The sequence below is a fragment of the Colius striatus genome, chromosome 10 (genome assembly GCF_028858725.1).
Source record: "Colius striatus isolate bColStr4 chromosome 10, bColStr4.1.hap1, whole genome shotgun sequence".
In the NCBI taxonomy this organism is placed as follows: Eukaryota; Metazoa; Chordata; class Aves; order Coliiformes; family Coliidae; genus Colius; species Colius striatus.
In genome coordinates, this window is record NC_084768.1 from 29,436,269 (window position 1) to 29,462,747 (window position 26,479).

At 60.9% G+C, this 26,479-nt stretch overlaps 2 protein-coding genes across 2 annotated transcripts in view; one reads left to right on the forward strand and one right to left on the reverse strand.

The window, feature by feature from the left end:
* Positions 1-7,928: 7,928 nt before the first annotated feature.
* TSPAN1 (tetraspanin 1) lies at positions 7,929-13,027 on the reverse strand. Its single transcript, XM_062003809.1, has 8 exons — positions 12,992-13,027; positions 12,759-12,823; positions 11,441-11,647; positions 10,963-11,037; positions 10,196-10,294; positions 9,716-9,853; positions 8,882-8,965; positions 7,929-8,636 (listed from the first exon to the last, which is right to left on the reverse strand). Exons 2-8 carry the CDS (start codon positions 12,813-12,815, stop codon positions 8,583-8,585), a joined length of 714 nt encoding a protein of 237 aa, XP_061859793.1. The 5' UTR covers positions 12,816-12,823; positions 12,992-13,027; the 3' UTR covers positions 7,929-8,582.
* A 7,232-nt stretch (positions 13,028-20,259) lies between these two features.
* The window catches only part of PIK3R3 (phosphoinositide-3-kinase regulatory subunit 3), a 74,551-nt gene continuing 68,331 nt past the window's right edge, over positions 20,260-26,479 (forward strand). Inside the window, exons 1-3 of the mRNA XM_062003293.1 lie at positions 20,260-20,575; positions 24,192-24,287; positions 24,484-24,561. Of these exons, the coding sequence (XP_061859277.1) occupies positions 20,260-20,575; positions 24,192-24,287; positions 24,484-24,561 (490 nt within the window). The remainder of the gene's footprint in view (positions 20,576-24,191; positions 24,288-24,483; positions 24,562-26,479) is intronic.

Genomic DNA, 26,479 nt, shown 5'->3' on the forward strand with positions numbered 1-26,479 from the left:
ATGTGTTGTGTGCTCTCCCTTCTCCTCGGGCAGGGCTCAGGCTTGGCCTCCTCATGGGGCTGGGGCAGGGAGTCCTATGGCTCGGGCATGGCTAAACACAGGTTCCTCTCCCTGCAGTCAGCAGGGGCTGTGGCTCCCAGCAACAGCAGGACTTGCCCAGTGGGCTTCAAGCTCTCTGCAGATGGGGCTGTGCCTGTTGGGTGCTACTTTCCCTCCCTCCCTGTCCCTGGTGCGGGCCTGCACTGTGGAGACAGAGGCGGGGCTGTGGGGGCAGAAGCGGGGCTGTGGGGGCAGAGGCGGGGCTGTGGGGGCAGAAGCGGGGCTGTGGGGGCTGAGGCGGGGCTGTGAGGGCAGAAGCAAGGCTGTGGGAGCTGAGGCAGGGCTGTGGGGGCTGAGGCGGGGCTGTGGGGGCAGAGGCGGGGCTGTGGGGGCAGAGGCGGGGCTGTGGGGGCAGAAGCGGGGCTGTGGGGGCTGAGGCGGGGCTGTGGGGGCAGAAGCGGGGCTGTGGGGGCAGAAGCGGGGCTGTGAGGGCAGAGGCGGGGCTGTGGGGGCAGAAGCGGGGCTGTGGGGGCAGAAGCGGGGCTGTGGGGGCAGAAGCGGGGCTGTGGGGGCTGAGGCGGGGCTGTGGGGGCAGAAGCGGGGCTGTGGGGGCTGAGGCGGGGCTGTGAGGGCAGAGGCGGGGCTGTGGGAGCTGAGGCGGGGCTGTGGGGGCTGAGGCGGGGCTGTGGGGGCAGAGGCGGGGCTGTGGGGGCTGAGGCGGGGCTGTGGGGGCAGAGGCGGGGCTGTGGGGGCAGAGGCGGGGCTGTGGGGGCAGAAGCGGGGCTGTGGGGGCAGAAGCGGGGCTGTGGGGCAGAAGCGGGGCTGTGGGGGCAGAGGCGGGGCTGTGGGGGCAGAAGCGGGGCTGTGGGGGCTGAGGCGGGGCTGTGGGGGCTGAGGCGGGGCTGTGGGGGCAGAGGCGGGGCTGTGGGGGCTGAGGCGGGGCTGTGGGGGCAGAGGCGGGGCTGTGGGGGCAGAGGCGGGGCTGTGGGAGCCGAGGCGGGGCTGTGGGGGCTGAGGCGGGGCTGTGGGAGCTGAGGCGGGGCTGTGGGGGCAGAGGCGGGGCTGTGGGGGCAGAAACGGGGCTGTGGGGGCTGAGGCGGGGCTGTGGGGGCTGAGGCGGGGCTGTGGGGGCTGAGGCGGGGCTGTGGGGGCAGAGGCGGGGCTGTGGGGGCAGAGGCGGGGCTGTGGGGGCTGAGGCGGGGCTGTGGGGGCAGAGGCGGGGCTGTGGGGGCTGAGGCGGGGCTGTGAGGGCTGAGGCGGTGCTGTGAGGGCAGAGGCGGGGCTGTGGGAGCCGAGGCGGGGCTGTGGGGGCAGAGGCGGGGCTGTGGGAGCTGAGGCGGGGCTGTGGGGGCAGAGGCGGGGCTGTGGGGGCAGAAACGGGGCTGTGGGGGCTGAGGCGGGGCTGTGGGGGCTGAGGCGGGGCTGTGGGGGCAGAGGCGGGGCTGTGGGGGCAGAGGCGGGGCTGTGGGGGCTGAGGCGGGGCTGTGGGGGCAGAGGCGGGGCTGTGGGGGCTGAGGCGGGGCTGTGGGGGCTGAGGCGGGGCTGTGAGGGCAGAGGCGGGGCTGTGGGAGCTGAGGCGGGGCTGTGGGGGCTGAGGCGGGGCTGTGGGGGCAGAGGCGGGGCTGTGGGGGCAGAGGCGGGGCTGTGGGGGCAGAAGCGGGGCTGTGGGGCAGAAGCGGGGCTGTGGGGGCTGAGGCGGGGCTGTGGGGGCAGAGGCGGGGCTGTGGGGGCAGAAGCGGGGCTGTGGGGCAGAAGCGGGGCTGTGGGGGCAGAGGCGGGGCTGTGGGGGCAGAAGCGGGGCTGTGGGGGCAGAGGCGGGGCTGTGGGGGCTGAGGCGGGGCTGTGGGGGCTGAGGCGGGGCTGTGGGGGCAGAGGCGGGGCTGTGGGGGCTGAGGCGGGGCTGTGGGGGCAGAAGCGGGGCTGTGGGGGCTGAGGCGGGGCTGTGAGGGCAGAGGCGGGGCTGTGGGAGCTGAGGCGGGGCTGTGGGGGCTGAGGCGGGGCTGTGGGGGCAGAGGCGGGGCTGTGGGGGCAGAGGCGGGGCTGTGGGGGCAGAAGCGGGGCTGTGGGGCAGAAGCGGGGCTGTGGGGGCTGAGGCGGGGCTGTGGGGGCAGAGGCGGGGCTGTGGGGGCAGAAGCGGGGCTGTGGGGCAGAAGCGGGGCTGTGGGGGCAGAGGCGGGGCTGTGGGGGCAGAAGCGGGGCTGTGGGGGCTGAGGCGGGGCTGTGGGGGCTGAGGCGGGGCTGTGGGGGCAGAGGCGGGGCTGTGGGGGCAGAAGCGGGGCTGTGGGGGCAGAGGCGGGGCTGTGGGGGCTGAGGCGGGGCTGTGGGGGCAGAAGCGGGGCTGTGGGGGCTGAGGCGGGGCTGTGGGGGCTGAGGCGGGGCTGTGGGGGCAGAGGCGGGGCTGTGGGGGCAGAGGCGGGGCTGTGGGGGCTGAGGCGGGGCTGTGGGGGCAGAGGCGGGGCTGTGGGGGCAGAAGCGGGGCTGTGGGGGCAGAGGCGGGGCTGTGGGGGCAGAAGCGGGGCTGTGGGGGCAGAGGCAGGGCTGTGGGGGCAGGGCTGGAGCCTGGGCCTCTCGGGGCCTCGCTGCTTTCTGAAACGAACTATTTTTTCAAGAATAAACATTGCAGAGCTGTTGGGCCTCGGGTGTGGGTCAGTCCCGGGGTCCCCCCTGCCCGCGTCCCTGGCAGCAGAGGCCTGTGCCGCGGCTGTGCCGGCAGAGGTCCCCCGAGCCGAGCGGGGCCGGGCCGGGCCCCAGCAGCTGCCGAGGCGCCGGGAGCTGTTTCCTCGTCTTATCGCTCTTATCTTCGTTTCGGCAGCTGACGGAAGCGCTGCCCGGCTGCCTGAGGACTCGTGCGCGGCCTCACCTCCAGCCGCCGGCCCCTGGAACGCGCAGGCTCGTGGCCTTCAGCTCAGCGTCCCTGTGGCGGGACGGTCGGAGTCCCGGAGGGCTGAGCTGCGTTTATGGCATCATCGGTAGATTTGGCTTTCTTTGAGAGAAACTGGGTCTTGGAGCAAGGAGCCCGTGGCCAGAGTCACAGCAGGAGGAAGGGACGGCACACAGTGGGCCCCTGCCATCAGCTAGGGCTGGGGGTGCCACAGCAGGGCCAGCCCCACGAGTTGCTCCTCAGCCACCCCAGCCTCTGCCTGCTGTGGCTGGGCATGGCAAAGCAAAAGCAGGGGCTGCACAAGGGACCTCTGCCGCAACCCCTCTGCAGTGCCCAAGTGAAGCGAGGCCAAGCGAGAGCTCAGCTTGGTCCTGTCATGAGGGAAAATAGCCACAAGGTGCCAGGGCCAGCTGTGTCTGGGCGCCTTTTGCAGGAAGCCCAAGAGATGGCTTCCAAATTTCTGTCTTGTGGGGTAGGGAGCCCTGGGAGGCTCCTGGGAAACCATAATGAGAGAGTCAGCTGCAACTTGCATCCTGCATGGGCACCCACCACCCCCCTCCCTGGGATCAGGAACAGCTTTGGGGGCGTATTGCCAGAGGCTTTTTTGCTTAGCCCCAGGGGCTTTGCTTGGCAGAGCTGGAGGGACTCCCACCTCCTGGAAGCCTCCTCATCTGCATCCACCTGCTGAGGCCAAGCCTCGTGGGAAAGGGGAGGATGTGGCTACAGGGACATGGGCAGAGACCTGCAGGGTGATGTGGGCTCAGGTTTGAAACCCATCACACCATGCCTGCCTTGAGCAGCCAGTATTTGTCAACTGCTGCATACATAGGAGCATCCTGAGAGAGAGATGATGGCAAAATCGGGTTAGCAACCACCTTGGAGGGGAGCACCTGTGCCAGGCTGAGGGAGAGCTTTGTCTCATTGCTCCTAGGTGATAGTGATGCCAAGACTCACTGCCCCAAGGGGCTCAGCCATGGAGAGCTTGTTAGAGGAGCTGGGTTGCTGCCCATCTTGCCCCTTCTCAGGATCCCACACATCTCCTTCCTCAGCGCACAGGTGCTGCAGCATCCCCGTGGGGCCGGGAGCCGGGACGGGCCATCTCCTGCCCTCCCTGTGCCCTCCCACCACCTCCCAGGGCTCAGCCCTGTGTGGCACCAGCTTTAGCACATGCCCAGGTCTCACCAGCCCCCCCCAGCCCCCCTGCAGCCTCCCTGGCTTTGTGCAGCCATACAAACGAGAACCTGTCTGGGCTGCTCCCAGTCCCAGGAACTGGCTGATAATTAAACAAAAGCAAAATAGCCTTGGCACGAAACTTGACCTTTCCAGAGCCTGGAGGGCAGGGGGGAGGGGAATTTTACATCATTTTTGGTGGTGGTAATTTGCATACATTATGGGTTATTGATGGGAATCTCTGAGCTGAGTGAGTGAGGAGCCCCTGTACCCTGATGATCAGCTGGGATGTGGGAGACAAGGTGCAGGCTCCCCCTTCCCATAGCACATCGGTCCTTCTGTGCCCTACAGATAGAGGGAAGCATCCTCCAGGATAACAGACACAGTCCTCTGGGATGGAGGGATCTCAGTGCTGGAGGGAATGCTGGCTCTGCTTGGTCCTGGCTGCAGAGGATCCCTCCCCTGTGCCCAGCCCAGCCCTGGCCCCAGCAGCCCAGCCCTGGGCTGCCACCTCCTGTGCCCGCACCCAACAAAGCCTGGTACCCAATTAATCTTCAACTGGGTACTATGGGGTGCTCCTGTGATGGTTATTACACCGTGTCCTGCTCGGCAGAGCATTAATGATTAACCCCCAAGCTCAATGCCAGCTGCTGCCTGCCACCATTTGAATAGCCCTTCATCACTTGGTCTGATGTCCCAGCAAATAACCAGGGGACAGAAATATACCTTTAAGGGCTGGGTGGGCACCTGGGATGGTTTACCTCTGGGGTGGGGAGGAAGAGAAGGGGAGCCAGGGAGGAAGGCTGTGCAAGGGAAAGGTTGCATTGCCTCACTCTCACAGGCCAGCCCAGGCCCTCCGATGACGTCCCCTTGCTCCCAGATCTGGGCAGGTTCTGGCCAGGCTGTCACGGGGAGAAGGCTCCTGCAGCGAGCACTCCTTGGGCAGCTGATGCCCCAGGACTTTGCTTCTGCTTCTCATTCTCTGCCTTTATCGATACAGACCCAAAGAGCTGTTTCCTTGTCCCACTCATGACAACCCTGTTGCTCGCCAAAGCTGATTCCCAGGGGGGTGTGGGGCTGCTCATTCCCTCAAGCCCCACACGCTACCCTCTCAGTGCCAGCACACACACTGTGCCCCAGGGCAAGCCATGCCCCTGGCCAGCGTGCCCTGCAAATCTCCCAGCACTCTGGCCTGTGTGTGGCACCCATTGTGGTGGGGTAATGGGTGAACAGGCACCCTGTGGGGCTGCCAGGGGTGAAAGGCAGCTCTTCAGGTATCTGCCTTCCTTCCCCATATGGCAGGGGCTCCGGTCCCTCATTTCCCCACCCTGAGCCCATGGGCATGCTGTCCCGGGGATGGATCCATCCCCTCTCAGCCCAGCCTCCAGCACACACACCAACCCCATCCTTACTGACTCGGAGGGGGTGGCTCAGCCTTGGGCTATCACCAAACAGGGTGAAATTCCCCACATTGGCTCCAAAAGTGTCTGTTTCCTGCAGTGAGGTGGTGCAGGGCTGCTGCAGGCAGGGTGGAATACAGTGACACTGGACCAGTCCCCATTGCATGGGGCTTGTGGGGCCTCAGCAGACAGGATGAGCCAGAGATGGACACAGCTTCCAGAGCTCTGCATGGGCAAAGGTCTGCCTGCACCCCTGTTTCCCTGTACAGGGCAAACCCTGGAGCCCAGGGATGAAACACTGCCTGTTTGCTGAGCCCAGCCATGACAGAGACCCTGGCTCTACTGTCCAGTGTCCCCTGGCACCACTGGGTCTCTCCCTGCCATCTTTTTCGCCTCCTCAGCTAGGAGAGGGACAAACCCAACCCAGGAGCAAAGCAAAGTCTGCTCCCAGGCCCAGCCACCTTGGCCTTCACTCCCACCAGCTCTGCCCACCCAGCTGGTACCCACACAGGGTTTATGATGGAGCAGAGCAGGGCACAAGCCATGAACCAGAGAGCACCAGCGAGCATGTGGCCAGAGCCAGCAGTGACTCAGGCTCGGGCAGGCAGCAGGGTGGTACCTGCTGCAGTCCCTGACAGGGAGACTTTACCCTCCCGCTGTCCCCCACCCTGTGTCACACATGGAAAAGGATCCCTACCTCAGCACATAAACCTCATCAAATGGTTGGGCACCTGGTGCCCAAGGACGCCTTCCCAGGGGCAATAAGGAAGTTTTTTTATGTGCTACCACATTGTCTCCGGGACTTTTTGTCCTCACGCTCTGACGACACAACCGTCGGCTCTTTGGGTGCTGCCGGGCACCTGCCCTGGGGTGCCAGCCTGGGGGAAGCAGGGCAGCCTGAGTTACAAGGTGCAGAGAGGCCTGGTGCCACCCAGATGGGTTGGTGGTGGGCTGAGGTGCATCCCAGGGATGATGGGGCACCGGCTGCCATGGGGCTCCTGCTGCTGCCCTTCGGCTGCCAGGGGAGCGGAGAGCCGGGAAGGGCATCCGGAAAGAGAAACTGGTCTTTCAAGTTTGCCCAGCAAGCAGAGGGGAGGAACCAAGCCTATGGTTGATGGATGACTGCCAAAACTCAGCACACAGAAACTGCCTCCTGTGTCTCAGAGAAACCCCATGGCTGAGAGGAGGTGTGAAGCCCAGGGCCGGACATTGCCCGCCCGAGCCCACGCCACTTGCCGGGGTGATGGCCAGAGGGAGACGGCCAGGAGACAGCTCTGCAAGGCAGCTCACAAGCTGGGAGCAGAGGGAGCCGTGGCCAGGCCAGGTGTGCCCAGCAGTGCCCAGTTCAGGCACCTCCCGGAAGGACTTTGGGCAGTGCCCAGGTGCAGGCTGCTCCCTCGTGCTCAGAGAGGGAAGAGGAATAAAAGCCTTCACGTCATCCATGACACCAGCAGTTTATGGTGGAGCCGGGGCCTTCACCCATCCAGTGAGGAGGAGGAGGAAGAGAAGGACATTTTCTGGAAGCTTCCTCCCCACACCTCACCACAGGGCAAGGCCAGAACCCACATCCCTGGAGCTGACTCACCCAGGGTGGCAGCGGGTCCCTGCACCCAGCCCCCTGATCGCACCAGCGCCAGGTGCTGGGTGCTGCTGAGCCCAAGGGCTGTGGCCCTGCCCCGGCACAGCCTGTACCTGGGGCAGGAGCTGATAAGGGGGTGGCATGGCGGGCACAGAGCGAGGCAGTGCCCGGGGAGGCTGTTTGCACACTGGCCTCCTGCCCCGTTGCCGATCGCCCCGTCCTTCACCTCCCCACAGCCAGGGCACGGCGTGCGGTGGGTCTGAGATGAACCGGCCCTCAACAGCACCTGCCCCACCAAACACCTGCCCTTGCCCAGGGGAAACTGAGGCACGGCCAGTCAGTGCTCAAAGTGGGGTGGTACCAAAAGCAGGAGCCATCATGCTGGGGAGAGGAGGGGGCTGCAAACACCCCCAGCCCACCCCTGACCCCCACCACTCCGACACACTGTGAGCGCAGCCCCCAGGCAGCTGGGGATGGAGATGCTCCGAGGGGGTGCTGGCAGGACCTGCTCCCTGCCCCACCACCCCAGGTTGGGTTCCTGGGGCTCATGGGTACAGCAGGGCACACACAGCTCCCCCCTCCCCAGCAGCCCTGCCTTTCAGGGCAGGCTGTGGCTGGGATGGTGAGCAGGCGTTGCTGGGTGAGCGCTGGCCGTTGTGGAAGGCAGGGCAGCTTGGCAAGGCCAGCGGTAGCCCCTGCCCCTCCCTGGCTGTTGTGCAAACACGGGGCTGCTTGTTTCCAAGCACCAGAGCAAGTGAGGAGCTACAGAGGAGGGCAGGCAGGGCTGTGCTGCCTGCATGGGGGAAGAAGGCAGAGGCTATTTGTTGAAGGCAGCGCAGAGATTGACTCCAGAAAACCATTTGTATCCAAGATGAAAAATTTATTGGTTTTAATTTACATGGAGAGGGGCTCAGACATGAAATGTCAGGGGGTAGGGGACCCACAGGGCTGTCTTCATGCCAAGGCAGGGGTAGAGACCAGCCAGCGCCTCTTGTAGGGGACAACACGATGATAGGAGATGGAGTGGATACATCCCCCTGTGAGGAGTGGTTACCACCTGGCCCCAGTTCAATGGGGAGATGCAGGGAGGCACAGGCCAGCCCCACACAGGGACACTGTGGGAGAGGGGCAGGACATGCCTGCAAAGGTTTAATCAAGATGTAGCTGTGCTGCTGCTGGATCAGCAGCCCTGACCAGCCCCCCTGTGCTGCTTCATCTCCCACTGGCATCAGCCAAACAGATGGAGCAGCTTCCCCCTCAACACATCCCTCCACACCCCCACCCCCATCCCCAAATCTCTATGTACAGACTCAGTGTGCCTTATCAGTACAAAAATATACTCAAACTCTACAGATCCCAGCTCAGTAGACCAACACACAGCTATAAATCACAGTGCACAGGACAGCATCAGGCCCAGGGAGCGATGGGGTCCCCCCACGAGCACGGCCCAGCCACGAGCACGGCCCAGCGTGGAGGGGGGGACACACAGATCATCCTCCTGCTTCAGGGGGGGTCATTTCTTATCCAGGTGGCAGTACAGGTACATGGAGACCGCCATGGCTGCGATCTGTGGGCAGCAAGAGGAGCGTCAGTACCCCCACGTGTCCCACCCCGTCACAGCTTTGGGTCACAGCCCATAGCATCCATCCCCGGGAGGAAGAGACAGCTGTTCCCAGAGAAGAAGGCTCAGTAGCCCCCCTGGGGCAGATGGTGGTCCTTCTGCAGCCCCTTGGCCACTTGAGTCGGCCCCTTACCCCACCACTCACGTCTGGGTACAGGAAGGAGGCAGCACAGTGATGCCCGGGCACTCACCTCCAAGGCAGCGATGCCGGCTGCCACACCGCCCACCACTCCCCCGTTGGTCTTGATTTCTGTCAGGATCTGCTGGAAACAACCCTGTGGGAGGCAACCACACAGGTGAGGACAAGCCAAGGGATCCAGCCAAGGACAAGCCAAGGGATGGTGATCCCCCAACCAACCACTGGGGCCAATGACCCCAGGAAGGGAGGTGTGGGAGTGATCCCCCAGAGTCCCCAGGAAGGGAGGTGTGGGAGTGATCCCCCAGTGTCCCAAGGAAGGGAGGTGTGGGAGTGATCCCCCAGTGTCCCCAGGAAGGGAGGTGTGGGAGTGATCCCCCAGTGTCCCAAGGAAGGGAGGTGTGGGAGTGATCCCCCAGTGTCCCCAGGAAGGGAGGTGTGGGAGTGATCCCCCAGAGTCCCCAGGAAGGGAGGTGTGGGAGTGATCCCCCAGAGTCCCCGAGAAGTGCAGTTCACCCCTGGAGCTGCACAACCACAGAGATAGCCTAGGGGCTTCAAGAGGCAACCCATCTCAGCTACTTCCCAGGCCAAAGCACAGTATTGCCAGAGGAGGAGGAGGAGGAGGAGAGGCAGGGAAACACCCAAAAAGGGCAGAGAGGTGCCTGGCTTCCCGCCCAGCTCCAGGCATGCCACCCTGCTGCAGAGCTCCCTTTAGGAGCAGAGCAATGGTGGCAGCTTTTCTTGTCACACCAGGGAGAAGCCAAGGACTTAAGGCCCATGGGATCACCATGCCCAGATCTGGAGCTACAAGAGAGATCTCCTTCCCTATGGCAAGGCACACCCCAACCCAGGCTGTGCCAGCGGGCCAGAGCGGTTGGCACGTCCGTACCGTGACATTCGATTGTGCAGCGACCGTGCTGGTGCAGGGAATCCTGTCCCTACAGCAGTAATCTGGGTAGGTGCCATGCTCCTCAAGCCAATAGGAGTTGTTGAAGTCTGTGTAGTTGTTCAGGCCACAGCATTTGAGCTAAGAGAGAAAAAGAGGAAAGGATGGGGAGAGCATCCTGCAGGTCTCCCTCCTGGGTCAGACACAGGCTCCCATGGAGGGGGTCATCCAGCTCAGCTCAGCTCTAAGGGGTGTTCAACAGCTTTCTTGGGACCAGGATTTTGCCCCACACTCCAGCATGTGCATACAGCTCTTGCCTCAGTCACAAGACTGCTGGGGCCCAAGCAGGTCAGTCCCAGGCACTCAGGAAGCAGATGGGGATGGCTCAGCACATCCAGGACTGAGACGGTGTCCCCATCCTGCTGGGTACCACCAAGTCTGTGCTGGGAGCATCCTGGGTGGGAGCCCCAGGACTCAGTGTACCTCGTTCATGGTGAGATTCCAGATCTTTGTGAAACCATTGTCCTCCCCATACTTGTCCCTCAAGGCTGGGGTCACTGTGGCTGTCAGCAGCGTCCCTGCCTGGAAGAGGAGGCAGAGAAACACCCTCAGAGAAGGTCCTAAGGAACACCATTGAGACAAGAATCCCCATACTGGTCCCAGCCCACAGAGAGGAGACCATCCAGACTCAGCATGGCCAGGACCAAGTCACACTGCATCTCCTTGGCCTGAGGACAGCTTGGCCCCTTCCCCACTAATCAGTGCTTTATGGCCACAAGGTCACTTATGCCCAGTGAGTCATCTGACAAGCAGTGTAAGGGAGCCAGGAATGATGTTTGCCCCACGGTTGACTTCCCCAGTGCCTAATGAGGCAGTCACCTTTCTCCCCAGGTGGTTTCTCAGGTGCCTAATAAGGGGTTGAGTTTGCTCAGCATGAAGCATTAGGGACTTCCTCCCCCATCTGGCTCCTACCCTCAGAGGTGAGAGGTGTCTGGCTTCAGCTAGTACAGGACTTAAAGGGGTTGAAAGAAAGAAGTGGGCAAAACTTGCACCATAACCCTTGTTTCTTGGGGTAATGGGAGTCCCTGTTCCCAGCACCCTCACCCCAGCCTGCCACGTCACTGGTGGGGGCAGAGACTGGCAGCCCACCTCTCTCCTTCCCCACTGTGGGCAGCACAGCCAGCCCCAGTGCCTCCTGCTCTCCCAAATTGTCACGTGAGCCCAACCCAAGGTTTGGATATACCACTCACAAGACTGGTGTAGACCAGAGCCACGACAGCAGCAGCAACTTCAGCAATGAAGATGATCAGCACCACTGAGAAGAACTGGGATACAGCAAGGGGAGGGAGGTTCAAGCAACAGCCAGAATGCACAGAGCCCCCAGGAACACATCAGGACCCTCCTGCAGGGCTCAAGCTCGCTCTCATTGACTTCAGCCCTGCTCCAAGGCAGAAGCAGCACAACCTTGGAGTCCTCCAGCCATATACACATGACTGACCTCTCTGGACATGCTCCAAGACAGACCCCTGCTCAGCACATTCTGCTTCCTTCCACCCTTGCCCAGGGCAGACTTTGGTTCTAGTACTGCTTTTCCAAGGTCCACCAAGCCTTCTCCCACAAGGGAACATCAATAAGGACACCTCCTCAGAGAATTCTATCCCTCAGACCTCCCCCCACCACAGACCCAACTCAACTGGGGCTTGATAAGGGGCTAAGTCAGGTCCATACCATCATCAGGAGGCACTTGCTTTCCTTCTGGGCACCGCAGCACCCGAGGAAGCCGATGACCAGCAGGATGGCTCCAATGACAATGAGGAAGTAGCTCACATTCACAACCTGCAGGACACTAGAGGAGACTGGCCCAAATATATCCACAAACGAGTCTGAGTCTCTGGAGACCCAGATGCCAACTCCCAGGAGGGCCCCGCCACCAAGCTAGGACGAGACAGAGAGACACATCAGCTCCTGGGCAAGACAGAGGTCTGGGTTCTGAGGAAGATGCTGGCATGGGTATTTCTCCCCTTTGCAAGTTTTCACTCTGCCAAAGGAAGACTTTGAGGCCACTGAAGGTAGCTCAGAGTGTTGCCACTGAAGACTTGGTGTGGCCAGATGGACCACTACCCCAAAAGATACCCCAGCACCAAGCACGTGCCCAGCTGTGGTGTCACAGCTGCCCCTTCCTCCCTTCCCCAGCCCAAGGGGTTTCCATGACAGAAGGGGGCTAGTAGCCCTAATGCAGGGTGTCCAAGCCAGTGGCACCATGGGGCCACCTCTCTGAGCCCAGAGGGGCCCCGGGCAGCTGGCTCAAAAGCTGGCCCCCATGCCAAGTTCCTCCAGCCAGGGAAGCTGCTTACCCCCTGGCACCAGACATGCTCACTCCTGGTAAGTGCTGCCTCCAGCCTGCCCCAGTCCTGCTCTCCACCTTCCCCACCACCCCCAAGTTCCAGCAGAGGGAATGCAGTCTGGAGGCTCTGCACTCCCCTTTCCCAAGGCAATACCCCACCTCAGCCCTCCCAGGTGGCCCCATTGCTCCCACAGAGCCAGGGAAGCTCTCGGGGGCTCTAGTACCCTTTGCCCTGGGGCAGAGCAGTGGCTGTGTGTGCTCTGGAGATCACCAGCATCTGAGATCTCCAACACCACAGGTCACTGTCACACGTGGGCTGCTCTCCTACAGAAACTGAGACCCCCCCAGGCAACTCCCAGCTCTGGGGCACTCTCCACTGGAACTTCAGCACAGGGAGGGATGTGGGTGGCTGATGCAACAGCCACTGTCCCACAGCCCAGCGCGGTCCCCTGGGCTTTGGCTGGAGCTGGAGAGCTGAGAGACCTTTGCAAGGCTGAGTCCTCACCTTGGGGCCAAAGGCCAAATCTCACACCCCACCGGCTCACCACCCAGTCTCACACTCTGCCCAGGTCCCAGAAGCCCCACCAACACCCTGCCCCCTCCATCCCCCGCGGAAGGGCTGCGGAGGGCCGGGAAGGAGACCCTCAGGCGATGAGGAGGGGGCTGCCAGGCTGGGACCCCCCGAGCAGAGCCGGCACTTACGAAGATGGCCAGGTTGAAGAGGATCATGATAACCTTGATAAAGGTGAAGCACCCCATCTTTGCACCTGGGGAGAGCAGAGAGGTTACCGGCGGAGCCCCCGGCCCGGCGCAGCCGCTGCGCTCCCACCAGCGGGGCTGGGTCTGGGGGCTCCGCGGGGACAGAGGAGGCGGGGGGCAGGGGTGGGGGAGGGAAACCGAGAGGTCAGCTCCCAGAAACGCCGTGCCCAACGTACCTGAGCGCGAGCAGCCCTCCGAGCCCCGTCCCGTCCCGTCGCGCACTGCCGCCCCCCCCTCGCACGGCCGCGCTTTAACCGGGCGCGGCCCCGGGGCCGCCCCCCCGGCCCCCGCCCCGCCGGGGCCACCCCCTGGGGGTGGCGATCCCACGCGTGGCCACGGCTACCCGGTCACTTGCTGCCCTCTGCCGCCGGAGCCACCCGCCCCGCGGGGGAACGCGCGGGTCGCCCCGGGCAGCTGCTGCCAGCGCCCATCGCCGCGGCCTCTTGGCGTGCGCTGGCGACAGGGGACGCACAGCGGGGCACACGCGCGTGGCCCTCGCTGTGTCCCAGCTGAGCCCTCGGACCCGCCAGAGCCAGCGGGAGGCCGGGAGCCCTGGGATGGGGACTTGATCGCTCGTGGAGATGTGATCACTCCCTCCAGGTGCCTGGCAGGAGGCTGTCGTGGGGGCGGTCACTTCTGCACAGTAACGAGTGAAAGGACAAGAGCAAATGGTTTAGATTGGAGATTGGGAAGGACTTCTTCCCTGAGAGGGTTGTTGGGCACTGTCCCAGGCTGCCCAGGGAGGTGGGGGAGTCCCCAGCCCTGGAGATATTGGAGACACACAGCTGAGGTGCTGAGGGACGTGGGTTGGTGATGGGCTTGGCAGTGTGAGGTGAGGGGTTGGACTCAGTGATGGTCTTTTCCAACTGAAATGAGTCTCTGGTCCTATGACTTTGGTATCAGTCCTGTGAGGTATTTCACTGTGGTTGGGATTTTTGAGGGGTCACAGCCCCTCTCTGCTACCACGGTTATCACTCCGTCATCCCAGGCTGATGCTGCTTGGACAGGGATTTCTCCAAGTCACAAACCTCTGACCTCCTGGGCCAAGCCAGAAGCAGGCAGAGGAGGGCATGTCCATACCATCAGTTTGCAGAGGAAAAGCCAAAGATCTACCCTAACTGCTGCACAGGGGGGAACACAGCAGGGTGATGGCAGGAGAGGACAGCCACAGCTCTAACAGCTGCCAGCCCTGGTGGAGGTCACTACAGACCTGCCATTGCCCAAGGGATGCCAAAAGTGATTTTTCTTCGGACAGACACTTTGAAGCAGGGCTGGTTTCCCACAGATGAGGGCTGTAGCAGAGAGCCAAACGGCATGTGGGGGATGCTGCATCCCCAGGCCTCATTGTGGCAGCGGTCCCTCCCCATCCAGCACACCTTTGGGGCAGAGGGTCCTGTTGGTCCCCTCCTCAGCATTCCCATCAAACCAAGGAGTGATGCAGGAGGCTGAGGAGCCCTTGTGTTGCAAGAGCAGGCAGCAAACACAGGCTCTGGGTGCTCTGGGTGCTCCCCCGAAACCCCACAGCAAATTCCCTGCCTGGCCATAATGATACATTTCAGGAGGATGAAGTCAGCTCCCCTGGGCTCCAGCCAAAGCCCAGTGGTATTTGGAGGAAGCCTTCAGCCCTCCCAGGCACCCTGGGTATTCATGCAACCTGTGCTGGAGCTGAGGCCATTAACTCTTCCCCCCCCTCAGCCCTTCCCTGCAGCAGTTGCCCATCTGTTGCTGCCACGAAGCCACTCAGAGTGGGGGCCTAAGCCTTCATCCCTCTCCCAGATGGGGTCTGCTGTCCCAGAATGAAGACCCTCATTGTATTGCCCCTCTCCCAAAAGCTGCCCCATCCCAGCCTGATGGGGCTATCTGCTGCATGCAATCTCCTCACCTTGGAAAGCATTTTTGGTCAACAGGTAAATATTCACTCTCATTGCCAGCCAAAGGACACACAATGGGCTGCCCCACTCCCCCCAGCCAGGGGTTTGGCTGCTCCCCAGCATCACACAGCCAAGCCCCATTAGAGAGCCAGGGCTGGATTTTCTGGCTCTCCAGGAAGGCCTGGCCTGACCACAGCAGGACAAGCCTGGTGACATTCCCACATCCCTCCTGTCCTGTGAGGCTCTGCCTCGGTCCCACTGTCCCGATCCCTGTCTGGACTGCAAGCATCCCCTCCCCTGCGGTGTGGGGTCCATGGCTCCTCCCCAGAGACCTGGTCCTGAGAGCCTGAGGGAGCAAAGTGGCCATAAGTGGTGACCCCGAGGTCCTCTGTCCCCAGCTCCTCGCTAGCCCATGCCTGGTGTCTGCACCGAGGAACCCTCTGTTCTTGGCTTCATGCTTCTTCCAGCTTGTGTTTGCATTTTGAGCATTCAAGTGCTGGATTTCCACTCTGCTGATGATCCTGGGCCTTGGCACTCTCCAGTTAATGACTGGGCTCACTGTGGCCATGGGACCCTCCTGCCCAGGGCTCCAGTGAGGCAGCGCAGGGAGGAGGCATTTCGGAGCAGCCACCCATTCCTCTCTCCAGGCACATCAGCCTGCAAAGCTGGCAAAGCACCTGCTTGGGAATAGGTGTGGAGATGGAACCTAAATCAGCATCTCACCCACAGAGTGCTCTGGCAGCCCCCCCACCAGTGGGGCATCGATTAAGAGATGCTAATGAGCCTGAGCAATCTACCAGCACTGGGCTCACTTCATGCCACCTCCAGGGACTCAGCTGGGCACCAGGGACATCCCCCCTGTGCCTCACTTTCCCTCCTGGTAAAACATCAGCTAATAGACCCCGTGGGGACCAGCCCAGCCCAAGACTGATGAGATCTGGGGTAACCCCAGCCAAGTGAGCCCCTTGAAAAGGACATTTCCACATGTGTTTTGGGTTGGCAGCATCTGTCCTGCTGTCTGTCCAGCATCCCCCCTCCCACAGAGCGATGGGTGGATGGATGCTCTGCAGTGAGCCAGAGATGAACCTTTGGGCTTGCAGATGGAAGTCACTGAATGTTGCAAATTTGTGCTGAATTCATCACTTCCCACCTCCCGCTGGGGAGAAATAAAAAAGCTACAGGAGCCAAAAGTTTTTGACATCTTGAAAATGAAATCTTTTGGTTCTCAAGCTTGAAAGGACTCAAAGCATTTGGGGCAGAGAGCTGGTTCACCAGTTCCCCCACCCTGGGAGGGATCAGGCAGTGAGCCCACACCAGTTTCCCCATGGCTGCAGCTCCCACTTCAGGGGAATCCTCCCCATCCCTGTGACCACTTGTAAAACCACAACTTGAGCCCCAAAAAACTGGGAGCTGCCCCAGCTGGTGCTGTGAGGTGGAAATATGTGGGCAAGTAGGGACTGCAAGTGGAACATTCCCCCTCTCCATGTGAATCCCTTGGGATAAGGATCCAGCCCTGAGCCTTACTTAGTTTATTTAATCACAATGTGGTTTGTAGCCATGTGTTAATGATGCAATTAAAGAGGTGCTTGATGACATCTCCCTGCCTGTGTGTTGGGTGGAGCTTCAGCCTGTGCATTTACTCCCAGTAGCAACTCCTCTCATGCCTGCCCTGCTGCTGCCCACCTGCCCATGCCCCTCCAGATAACATTTGCTTGGTTCTCACATACATCCAGCCTGGCAAAGCCCTCCCAGACTGATTACCAAGAGCCATGCCATGCAGCTGCTGTGAAGCCCAGCTGGGTGGGCTGCACCGGGGAGTCATGTCAGGACAACCCCATGGCTGATGCTCCGAGGGCTGCTGCAGGTGAGAGCTGGGCTGTGAAGCCATCATCTCGCCAGTGAGGATGGCCATAGCTAGCCCTGGTTGATGCAACCTTCTTCTGTCACAGGTCAGCATGTGGGACCTGGCCCAGCCTGGGGCTGGGGACCCAGAGAGGTGGCATGGGGGAGTTGGCAGCCCCCAGTGCAGTGGCAGGATGCCCTATGTGGCACAGTGGGCTCGCTGCCAGCACCCACTCCAGCAGCCCTGGCACTTGCCATGCTGGGAAGCTTCAGCCCCACAGAGAGGTGCAGGAAGGAGCCTTTCCTTATGTCCCTTGGGGTTTTTTTCAGCATCCCCCTCCCCAGGTTGGGGGTACTCCCAGCCCATCTCATTTGAAGAAGCACTTGGCTCTTCCTACACTAAAACCTACAGAGGCCAGAGCTCACTCCTGGACAGACTGGGGGAAAACCAAGAGAGGGAGTTTTGCTGCTCCTAAAGAGAAAAAAGCATGAGCCCTTCTGAAGGGGGGAAACAGAGAGGGAGCAACAAACCACAGATGACTCCAAAATGTCTTCAGTACATCATTTCTCTCTGATTTCTGCAGCTGGGAAGGGCTCAGCCCAGTTTCACAGCCTCACTTGCTTCAGCCAAGCACAGGAACAGCTCTATTTATGCTCTATTTCTTCCCAGCTGTGTAGCTAACTCCCCCTGGCCACTGCCAGGAAGCATGGGGTGAGCAGGGCCAGCACACCTCTGGGCTAGGGGAGGATGGTGCTGGGCAGTCCCAGAGCAAAGCTGGGAGCAGTGGGGCTGCCCCTGTCACTTCAGCAAGGCCAAGACAGGCTGGTGCCTGCCAAACATCCCCTGGAGATGCTCCCATCAAGGGCTGTCCCTCCAGCAAGGAGAGGACATGGGAACCCCAGCAAGGAGACAGGTCCCTCTCTTCCCCCCATAGCCCCAGACCACAGATAGATGAGCAAATGGGGGCTTGAAGGCAAAGTGGGGTAGAAGGTGCAGGGATGACTCCTCCTGCACACCCAGCAGAAAAGCAAATTCACAGCTCTCATTGCAATGAGTGCTGCTCATTAAGCAAACGAGGAAGCATCTGTAGCTAATCATGGCCTGACAGGCAGCTCCTCTGCTTGCTCAGTAAATAGCAGTGAAGAGCTGAAACACCTTTCACTTCATAGGGTGCTCCCTCAGGGCTCTGTGCCCACCCAGAGTGAAGCACCCACCTCTGGGCTGGAGTGAGGTGAGGGTTTAAATCAGGGGTGGTGGGAACGATCTTGCTGCAGTGTAGCTGGAGTAGGTAAGGGGTGGGTTTGGAGATGTCTGGAGATAAGCAATGAGGAGGGACAGGAGCTGGCTGTGCTGTGGAGGGTCTAACTTGGAACAAGAGGGCCATGGGATTTGGCTCCAGCAGGAGATGGTGCCTTGGGGTTTGGGTACCCTGGGGTACCTCAAGAGGGGAAGATGCCTACTGCTGGGAAGGGAGAATCCCACTCAGCAGCCTGGGAAGGTGAGGTGGTGGGTGTCGTGCCAGGGTGATCTCCCACCCCAGAGCCCTGACCTCTCTTAATTCCTGGGCTGTAAGCAGGATGGGTGTTAATATCAGGTGATAATGTAGCCACTAGCCTCCCCAGCCCTATTCCTCTTCCCAGAAGGAAAACACCTCCTTGCCTTATCCCTGGAGTGCTAGCACTGTGCTCAGCCCTACTGAACTTGACAGCCTCTTGGGACAGGCTGGGGAGACAAGAAAAGCTTTAGGCATTCAGCAAAAGCTCTTTGTCCCTACTGAAACACAGAGGACAAGAGTGGGGGCAGCTCCAGGCAGGGAAGCACAACTCAGGGCAGTGTCTGGCTGCTGCCATTCTGACTCTGCAGCAGCACAGGGACAGCACAAATGGGACAAGGGAGAGGAAAAGCCCTTTCAGCCCCGAAGCCAGGCTGGAAAGTGGGGCAGTGGGGGCTGTGTGCTGCCCAGGGAAAGGCAGCTGGGGTGCAGTCCTCTAGGATAGTGATGACATGCAATGAGGGGGGGTCCTTTGCTGAGGTTATGAATGAGAAGGGCTGTACAGCTCCTCTATTGCTCTGGTGGCCTCAATTTCCTCCATCTTCCCAGCCCTTCCTCAGCTACTGGGGTCCCCCTGTGACCTCATGCCACCCTTGCACTGCTCCAGCACGGGCTCAGATTCAGCCAGCATGTATTTCCCCAAGCCCTTCTTTTGGGTACCATCTATTTTTAGGATGCCCAACCTGCAGAGAATACAAAGGGCAAGTGCCAGTTCAGAGAAGTCAGGGTGAGAAGCAAGGATTTTTAGAAGATAAAGACAAACAAAAACCAACCCACAACAAAACCAAAACCCAAACCCCAAGCCTCTGCACCCCTGGGAGCATCACATCAACCTCCCTGTGCCTCAACCAAATACTGGGACAGCTCATCAATGCCCCAGAGTAATGGAGACTGGGTGGGGGGTGTCCATGGGGTGCAGGTCCTTCTCTGCCCTTTAGAGGATGGATGGAGACGCTGCCACCACCAACCCCCGCCCCGCATCTGTAGTTCCCCAGCCGATAGAGAAAGCAATTTTGGAGCAGAGCTGCTGCATCTAGAGATGAAATCATCCACCTGCTCTGACAGTTCCCTTCTCCCCGGTAGCCGGGCGGCCCCCCCACTGCAACGCGGCGGGGGAGGCCGCCCGAGGAGGGGAGGAGGAGGAGGAGGGATGCTGACATCACCGCCGGAGCTCGGCTCGGCTCGGTGGGGCCGGTCCGGCTCCATTCCCGTTCTCCGCTCCCGTTCTCCGCTCCCGCCGGGAGAAGCAGCCGCGCCCGGTAAGGCTGAAGGGGGCAACGGAAGGGGTTTGGGATGCTGTTTATCATCCCTCCATCCATCCATCCATCCATCATCTTTCCTCCGCGGGGTCCTGCAGGAAGCCGGGGGGCAGCGGGTTGGAAGCAGCACAGCCTTTTCTCCTCCCCGGGGAAGATGTCACTCTCAGAGGAATCTTTTAAAATGCACCAAAAACCTTCCCTCCCCCCCCCAGAAAAAACCCCTCTGAAAATGGTCTTCATCCGGCAGCTCCGTGCAGCGCTGCCAGGCGGGAGCTGCCGGAGGGGACTTGCGTGCAGGCAGGAGGTTTCTCAGCACATATGTCTATTTTAAAAGCCCGTGGTGTGATCTCTTGCCCTACTTTCCAGACTCTTGCCGGTACTTTCCTTGCGTGCAGCGGCCGAGCGGTGCCGGCGGGAGCTCCCTGGGAAGCGGGAGCCGAGGAGCCGCTGGGCTCTCCCCGCTGCCGGGGGGGTGGGATGGGGGCCAGGGCACAGGAATTGGGCTCAAGACAGCACTTTGGTCACTAACACGCCGCCTTTCCCTCCGGCAGAGAAAGGAAGCCCCTCAGCGCGGATGAGAGCCGGCTGGGAAGAGGACGGCGCGTTTGTGCCCAGCGCCCCAACCAGCCTCATCCGCTCCCGTTTGCCCTGGCGATGAAAAGCCTCCCTGCCCACACCTGAGCCAACCCTGCGTGGCTCTACAGCGATTCTGGGGGCCGGAGGGATTAGGCACCACTCTCCAAGGTGGAGGTTTTTCCAAGGCTGAGCTTTTCCTCGTGGTTGAGCGGTGCAAGGAGCGCTCCCCCCCCGCTGCCAGGAGCGCTGCCCCCCCGCTGCCAGGAGCGCTCCCCCCCGCTGCCAGGAGCGGGCATCCCGGGCCCCGATGCCCGGCTGCGTGTGGGCAGCGTGAGCCACGGCCATGGGCTCCTCGGACGGGCTGCAGTACCGGGCTCTGTACGAGTACCAGAAGGCCCGGGAGGAGGAGCTGGCTCTGTGCCCCGGGGATGTGCTGACGGTCAGCAGGGCCGGCGACTACAAGGAGGGGGACGAGCGCAGCCCTCAGGGTTGGCTCCACGGCCTCAACGAGCGCACCAAGGAGCGTGGCAACTTCCCCGGCACCTACGTGGAGTACCTGGGTCCTGTACGGATCGGCAGCGCCGGCACCAAGGCCAGGCCACGGCCCGTGCCCCCACCGCCCGCCGGGACCCCCACAGCCCGGGGTGAGTGCTGGGAAGGTGGGAGCTCGGGGGGGGTGAGCCCTGCAAGATGGCAAGGGCGGCGTGGAGCCCGGGTGGATGCTTGCATTTGGGATGACTCGGTCTTTGGGATGGGGATCCGACCCCATGAGAAGGAGCTGCCCCGGGAATTATCTGCCCCGGTGCATGGAGGCAGTGTGGGAGAGGCAGGGGGTGCCCAGGATACTGCTCCCCTCCAGGCAAACACACTGCAGGGATCGCTCCTCTACGGCATCCTTGGCTGACTGTGCTGGTGTGGGCTGTGAGAGGGGGTCCATGGCCGTGGGAGCTCAGGAGAAGACACAGGAGTCCTTTGACCCACCTAGGGAGGAGCAGAAAGCTGCACAGTGCTCCCCGGGGACCTTTGTTCCCCAACTGCTCTTCTCCCCACCACTGCGGCACCCAGTTGTGTCTGCTCTCAGTGCCCAGGTGAGTGCTGGCCCCCAGCCAGCTCCTGGGCTCACTGTCACTTTGTGCAAGGTGGGACAAGGGATGATCATGGCAGGTGATGGGGTTGGTCTCTGGGGAGGAGGCTTCTTTGTGCCCAGGGGCTGCAGCACGGTGCTGGGGGGAGGGTATTTGGCAGGGTCCTTCCTGACACGGGGGGCCTCGACCCATTTCTCTACTGGGATCTGCCGAGCTCATGCAGCCGCCTCTGCTCTCACCACTCCCCGTGGCCAAGTGTGTTGGGGCTGGGAGGGGTTTCTCAGCAGTTGCATAATGTACCCAAGCTAAAAAAAACCCCAGCAAAGTAAGAACCCCCCGTTCCAGCCAGGCATGAGCCAGTGACCCAGGCCAAAGCCCTGGTGCTCCTCTTCTCAAGGATGTGATGGAGAAGTGTCTGTCCGTGTGGGCCAGCGGCTGTGGGAGCTGCAGTGCCCTTAGCCATGGCTGCCCAAAACCTGCCTGGCTGCTGACCCAGTGCCTTGGGCACCCTCCTCACCCAGCTTGGGACTGGGTGCAACTGGAGAGGCCGTTTTCCTTCTGGACTGGGTAGGCACTGGAGGTACCTTAGTGCTGGGTTTAGAGGGACACCCACTGATGAGAAATCCATCTCCCTCCTAATAAGGTTCAAGGTCCCCTTGTCACCGTGGTTAAAGAGGTGGGGACCACCTGGCCACTGGGCTGAGCATGGCAGGACTGAGCTCTAGCAAACTCAGTGCTGTAGTGTGTACAACTCTGGTCAGACAAGAGCCAGACCCAAGGATGCTTCAGCCCACTTCACCAGGGAAAAGTGTGAAGCCACCTTCTTGCTTCTGCCCTTGCTGCCCATCACCATGGCCTCACACACCTGCCCCACGCAGGGGGGGGTCTCTTCTCAGAGGGGCTGGGAGACGTGCCCAGGGACCCCTGCCCACAAGTGCCAGGGACATGGCAATGCCCCACAGATGAAGGCACGTCCCCAGCAGCAAGCACAGCCAGGCTGGAGAGGGTGCTGCTGTCTGCAGGACAAGCTCTGGCCGATGGCTCAGTGTCCAGCCCCTCGGTCCGGGGAGTCGTTAGGTGCTGTGCCCTGGGGTGCCACTCCACGGGTGACTTTGCAGGGGCAATGCCAGGGTGTGCAGCTGGAGGAGGTCCCCTCAGCAGGGGACACTCGTGGCACATGACCGCATCTTTCTGCAGCAGCAGAGCAGCATGTGCCATTTTATGCTGGTTTCAACCCAAACCTCCTGACTGGTGGGGTTTCCCTTTGAGTAAAAATCTCCATCACAGTCTTGGAGGAGAAGGGACTATATATTTTTTTACTATTATTTGGAAAACTCACCCTGCACTATTTCCATTCCTAGGTGGAGGTTTTGAGGGACATTTGGTTTGGCCATCTTGGATGCTTATTTTTCCGCAGCAGTGGCTTACTGCTCCGTGTGTCCTCAGTGCCCACTGAGCCCCACTGCTGGCTGGGCACTCGGGGCAACTTGAGCATGGTGAAGCCCTGGGGGAAACCCTGGGTAGGAGAGAGGATACATTTCCCAGGCATGCTCAGAGCCAGGGCTGGCTCTGCAGGGAGCAATGGTCTCTTTTAGGTTAGTATTTAAACAAACCAAAGCAATGCTTCTGCAGTGAATCTGAGTCCCAGGGGGACTTCCCAGGAGTTTGGTGGCTGTTTTGCCCCTGCCTGGTTGCCCTGGGTGGCATCACTGCTGCGAAGCATTGGCTCTGCTTCCTCCGGGGCCAGAGCCAAGCAGTGAGTCAGGATGCTGGGGTGCAGCCTGAGGGAAGAGGATGGGCTAAAGCTCCAACCTTGAGGCTATTCCTGCTGCTTCCAGCAAGGAGAAACAGTGGGTTATAATTTTTTTGCCATCATTGCCTTATCCCAAACCATCACCTTGGAAGCCAAAACCCAGTTTTCCCAAATTCAAAACCCACCCATGTGGTGGGAACATTTTCTAGAGGCTCCCAACCTCCTGCTTTGCTTTAAACCCTGAAATCTTTCCTGTTCCTGCCTTGTGTGGACACAACCTCACCAGGCAGGGCAGGGGACCCTGGTGCCAGGTCATGGTCTTGTCCACAGATTTTTCTGGGGGTTTTTTTGTTCTTTTTCCATTCCTTTAAAACCATGATGGGTTTAATGGCTTCACACACGAGTTCTCTGTCTTCTGCCAGGCAGCAAAAACCAAAGATAGAATGAAGGCTGGAGCTGGCTGGGCTGGGGTATGCCACACTCAGAGGTTATTTAATTTGCTATCATTTTTTGAAAGTAATATTTCCACCAGGATGGGTCCTCTCACCACATAAACCAGGCAGGAGACCTCTTGACACAGCAGCTTTTCCAGATGCCATCTGCATCCCGGCAGTTGCACGCAGCTCTGGTGTGCTGCAGCCCCTGATTGTCCCCTGTCACTGCCCAAGGCCTTCCTGGGGGGATTCAAAGCCACTAATGAAAGATTGTGGGGAGAGAATTGCAATGCTGTCAGGATCTGTCAGGTATAACCCACATAGGTTGAGGAGGGAGGAGGGATGAATGGATAGATGGAGCATGTCCTGAGGTAAGAAGAGGTTCTTTCAGCCCTGCCAGGGGAGTTGCTGCTCTCTGGCAGTGTCTGGGATAAGATTTATTTTGTATAAAACCTAGGAGGCAGCAGCAGTTGGGGATTTGTGCCGTGGGAAGCCTGGCCCATGGTTGGCTGAAGGGCTCCTCGAGGGCTGGTGCAGGTCTGCGTCAGCCAAAGAGATGGCTGAGCCCTCTCTGGGCCTGTTCTCAACCTTAGTGTAGAACATCAGAGAATTCAAGTGGGTGAGAGCTGCAGAGACCTATGTCCATGTCAGGTATGGATCTGGCCCCCCAGCTCCTGCCTGGTGCTGCAGAGGGCTGTGGGTGATGAGTGAAGGAGAAGTGGGAAAGGGGTTTTGGCCTAAAGGAGCTCCAGGCTCAGGGTGGGATGCTCTGCGTGGGCAGAACACGTGCCTGGGCATCTCTTTGCATCTCACCAAGTGGCTCCTTGACTCTTATTACAAAGAGGGAATAAAATGAGGGAGAAGTTCTCCAAAACTGGACAAGTGTTGGTTGTGGCTGTGCCAAAGCAACAGCTTGATTCTGTCCTGGGGCAGCCAAGGAAAGAGGCTGGAATTCCTTCAGGCAGGAATTTTCAAGCCCCTTCTCCCTGTCTTTCTACCACAGGGCTTCCTGGGCAGGCTGAGCTCCCTGAGCACCCCCCTCTCCCTGAGCAGGCGCTGCTGACTGTCACCAGGCTCCTCGAGGCACTGGAAAAACAAGGTATGGGCACCCAGGGCACCCGTCTGCAGGGTGCGTGTGGCCAGAGATGCCCCGAGAGCATCATCAGAGCCAGAGCTCTCCCCAACGCCTGGGCAGGGTGAGGGAAGCTGCTGATTTCAGTCCCTGCCTCCTTCCATGGCACTGGAGGAGGGATTTGGGGCTCAGGACTGAGCCTTCTCTCCTGGTTGCTCCCCAGGTCTTGACAGCGAGGTGCTGTGCAGGGCCAGCCCTGGCGTGCTGGGGGATGCTGAGCTGAAGCAGGCTCTGCTGGCAGGTAAGTGCCCGTGTCCCTGGGCAGGGGGTGGTGGGGGAGGTGATGCTGCCAGGTGAGCCTGGCACAGTGGGGATGAGCCACTGCCTCTGACCTCTTTATGGCCCTGACTACAGCTCTGTAAGGCCCTGCCTGTGTGTGAGACCCCCAGTGCCCTCAGACAGTGTGATGCTGCCAAGGGGGATGCAGGTGTGGGGCTGGGGCACCTCGCTAGAAGACCTATTTTATTCGGTTTATTTTAGGCAAAAGCCCCATTTTGTTTAGCAAACCTTTAGATCTGAGGAATGGGGCAAGGGGAAAAAGCCTCTTGTGGGTGTGATTGGGGAAAATGTGAAGGAAAAGCTCATATATTTTAGGAAAATGGGAAGAGTTTTGCAGGACTAGTGAAGCATGAGCAGCGGCGAGGGGGAGGGAAAAACCATCTCCCCTCCACCCCGTTGCCCAGTTCGCGGCTGGGATGGCACAGGGGCGTTGGGGGGGTGATGGAGCCAGCGTGCAGCTCTGACCGGGAGCCGGGGGTGAGCCGAGCATCTCCATCCTCCCGGCCGCGGTGCCCAGAGGGCGGCACTGTGGCACCAGGCACGGCCCGGCTGTGTCCCCCCCGGCCCCGGCTGTGTCCCCCCGGCCCCGGCTGTGTCCCCCCGGCCCCGGCTGTGTCCCCCCGGCTGTGCCCCCCGCCGCCGTGGGGCTCGGCATCCCGGAGCTGCGGCACGGCGGGGGCGGAGCGGGGGGCGGCGGCGGCTGTGCCAGCGCCGGGAGCCGGCGGCAGCCGGGCCGTGTTGCTGGGGAGAAAGGGCTGTGATGAAATCGCTATATTCGGCAACATGACCTCATCGCTTCCCCCGCGCACCGGGAGCCGAGTCCCCGCCGGGCGGGTGACGGGCTGCGGAGAGGGAAGGGATGCAGGAGAGATGTTGCTGGGGGAAGGATGCGGGAGAGATGGTGCTGGGGGATGCGGGAGAGGAGTTGCTGAGAGATGCAGGAGGTGCTGGGAAGCTTAAGGCTGCTCTGTGCTCTCTGCCCGAGGAGGGCTCCGCTTCCCCAGGGATGATAGGGGGCATGGGGCACTCAACCACCCGGCTCTTCTGCCCTTGAGGAAGCCTTTGCTGCAGTCTGAGAAGGGCAGGAGCGATGGGGTGCTCTTTTGCACAGCCTTGTTTCGCAGCCCAGATTTCCCATCTGAGGGGGTGAAGGCAGCTGGTGATGAGTCCCTGTAGCCCCGGCTATCCTGGGCACTGGTGCCCAGCCTGGACAGGGCAGAGACAGCAGCGTGAGAAGGATGCTTTGCTTTCTGAGCACACAGGGGTTCCGAGTTGCCAGTGCAGGCACAGGGCTCCCTGGCAGCACTGCAGTGGTCATTACCCAAATCCTGCCCAGCCTCAGGTCGCTCCCCCAGCCCAGGGGCAAATTCAACTGTCTTTGGCAGAGCCTGGGCTGCAGATCTGAGCAACTCCTGGCTCCATCCAGGTTTTCATCTCCCACTGCAGGACCCAGCCCTCAGCAGGGAAATGCCATCATGGTTTTCAAACCATTTGAAAGCCCCAAAAAACCTCCAACAGCCATGAGTGACCTGATGCTCCTTGAGCCCCCCATTTCCTCTAAGACTTAAATAACCTCTTTCATTTGGCAACTCAGGGGGCTGCCCTGTGTGCCCAGCAACACTGAGCTAGGCAAAGCCAGAGCTCCACAGAGCTGGCTGGGGGTGTAGGATATGTTGTGCATTTGCTGTCTCTCAGGTGAAGTGGCTGATGCTCAGCCCTGCCAGAGGGATGCTCTGCAAACAGGACGGGGATGACATTCCTGCCAGGGGCAATGCATGCTAGCAGAGCCCAGGCTTGGCAGTCTGCTCCCCACACAGCTTCCTGCATAGACCCAGCTTCCTCAGGGCCCTGCTGGAGCCCAAACCAGCCTGGGGAGGGCA

Excerpts from the sequence above, each read along its gene's own strand:
- TSPAN1 (XM_062003809.1), bottom strand. The coding sequence starts at position 12,815 with ATGGGGTGCTTCACCTTTATCAAGGTTATCATGATCCTCTTCAACCTG. Across the intron at positions 10,295-10,962 it reads CTCTGGTCTACACCAGTCTT|GCAGGGACGCTGCTGACAGC; the intron begins GTGAGTGGTATA and ends CTCCTCTTCCAG. Across the intron at positions 8,637-8,881 it reads CCGGCATCGCTGCCTTGGAG|ATCGCAGCCATGGCGGTCTC; the intron begins GTGAGTGCCCGG and ends TGCTGCCCACAG.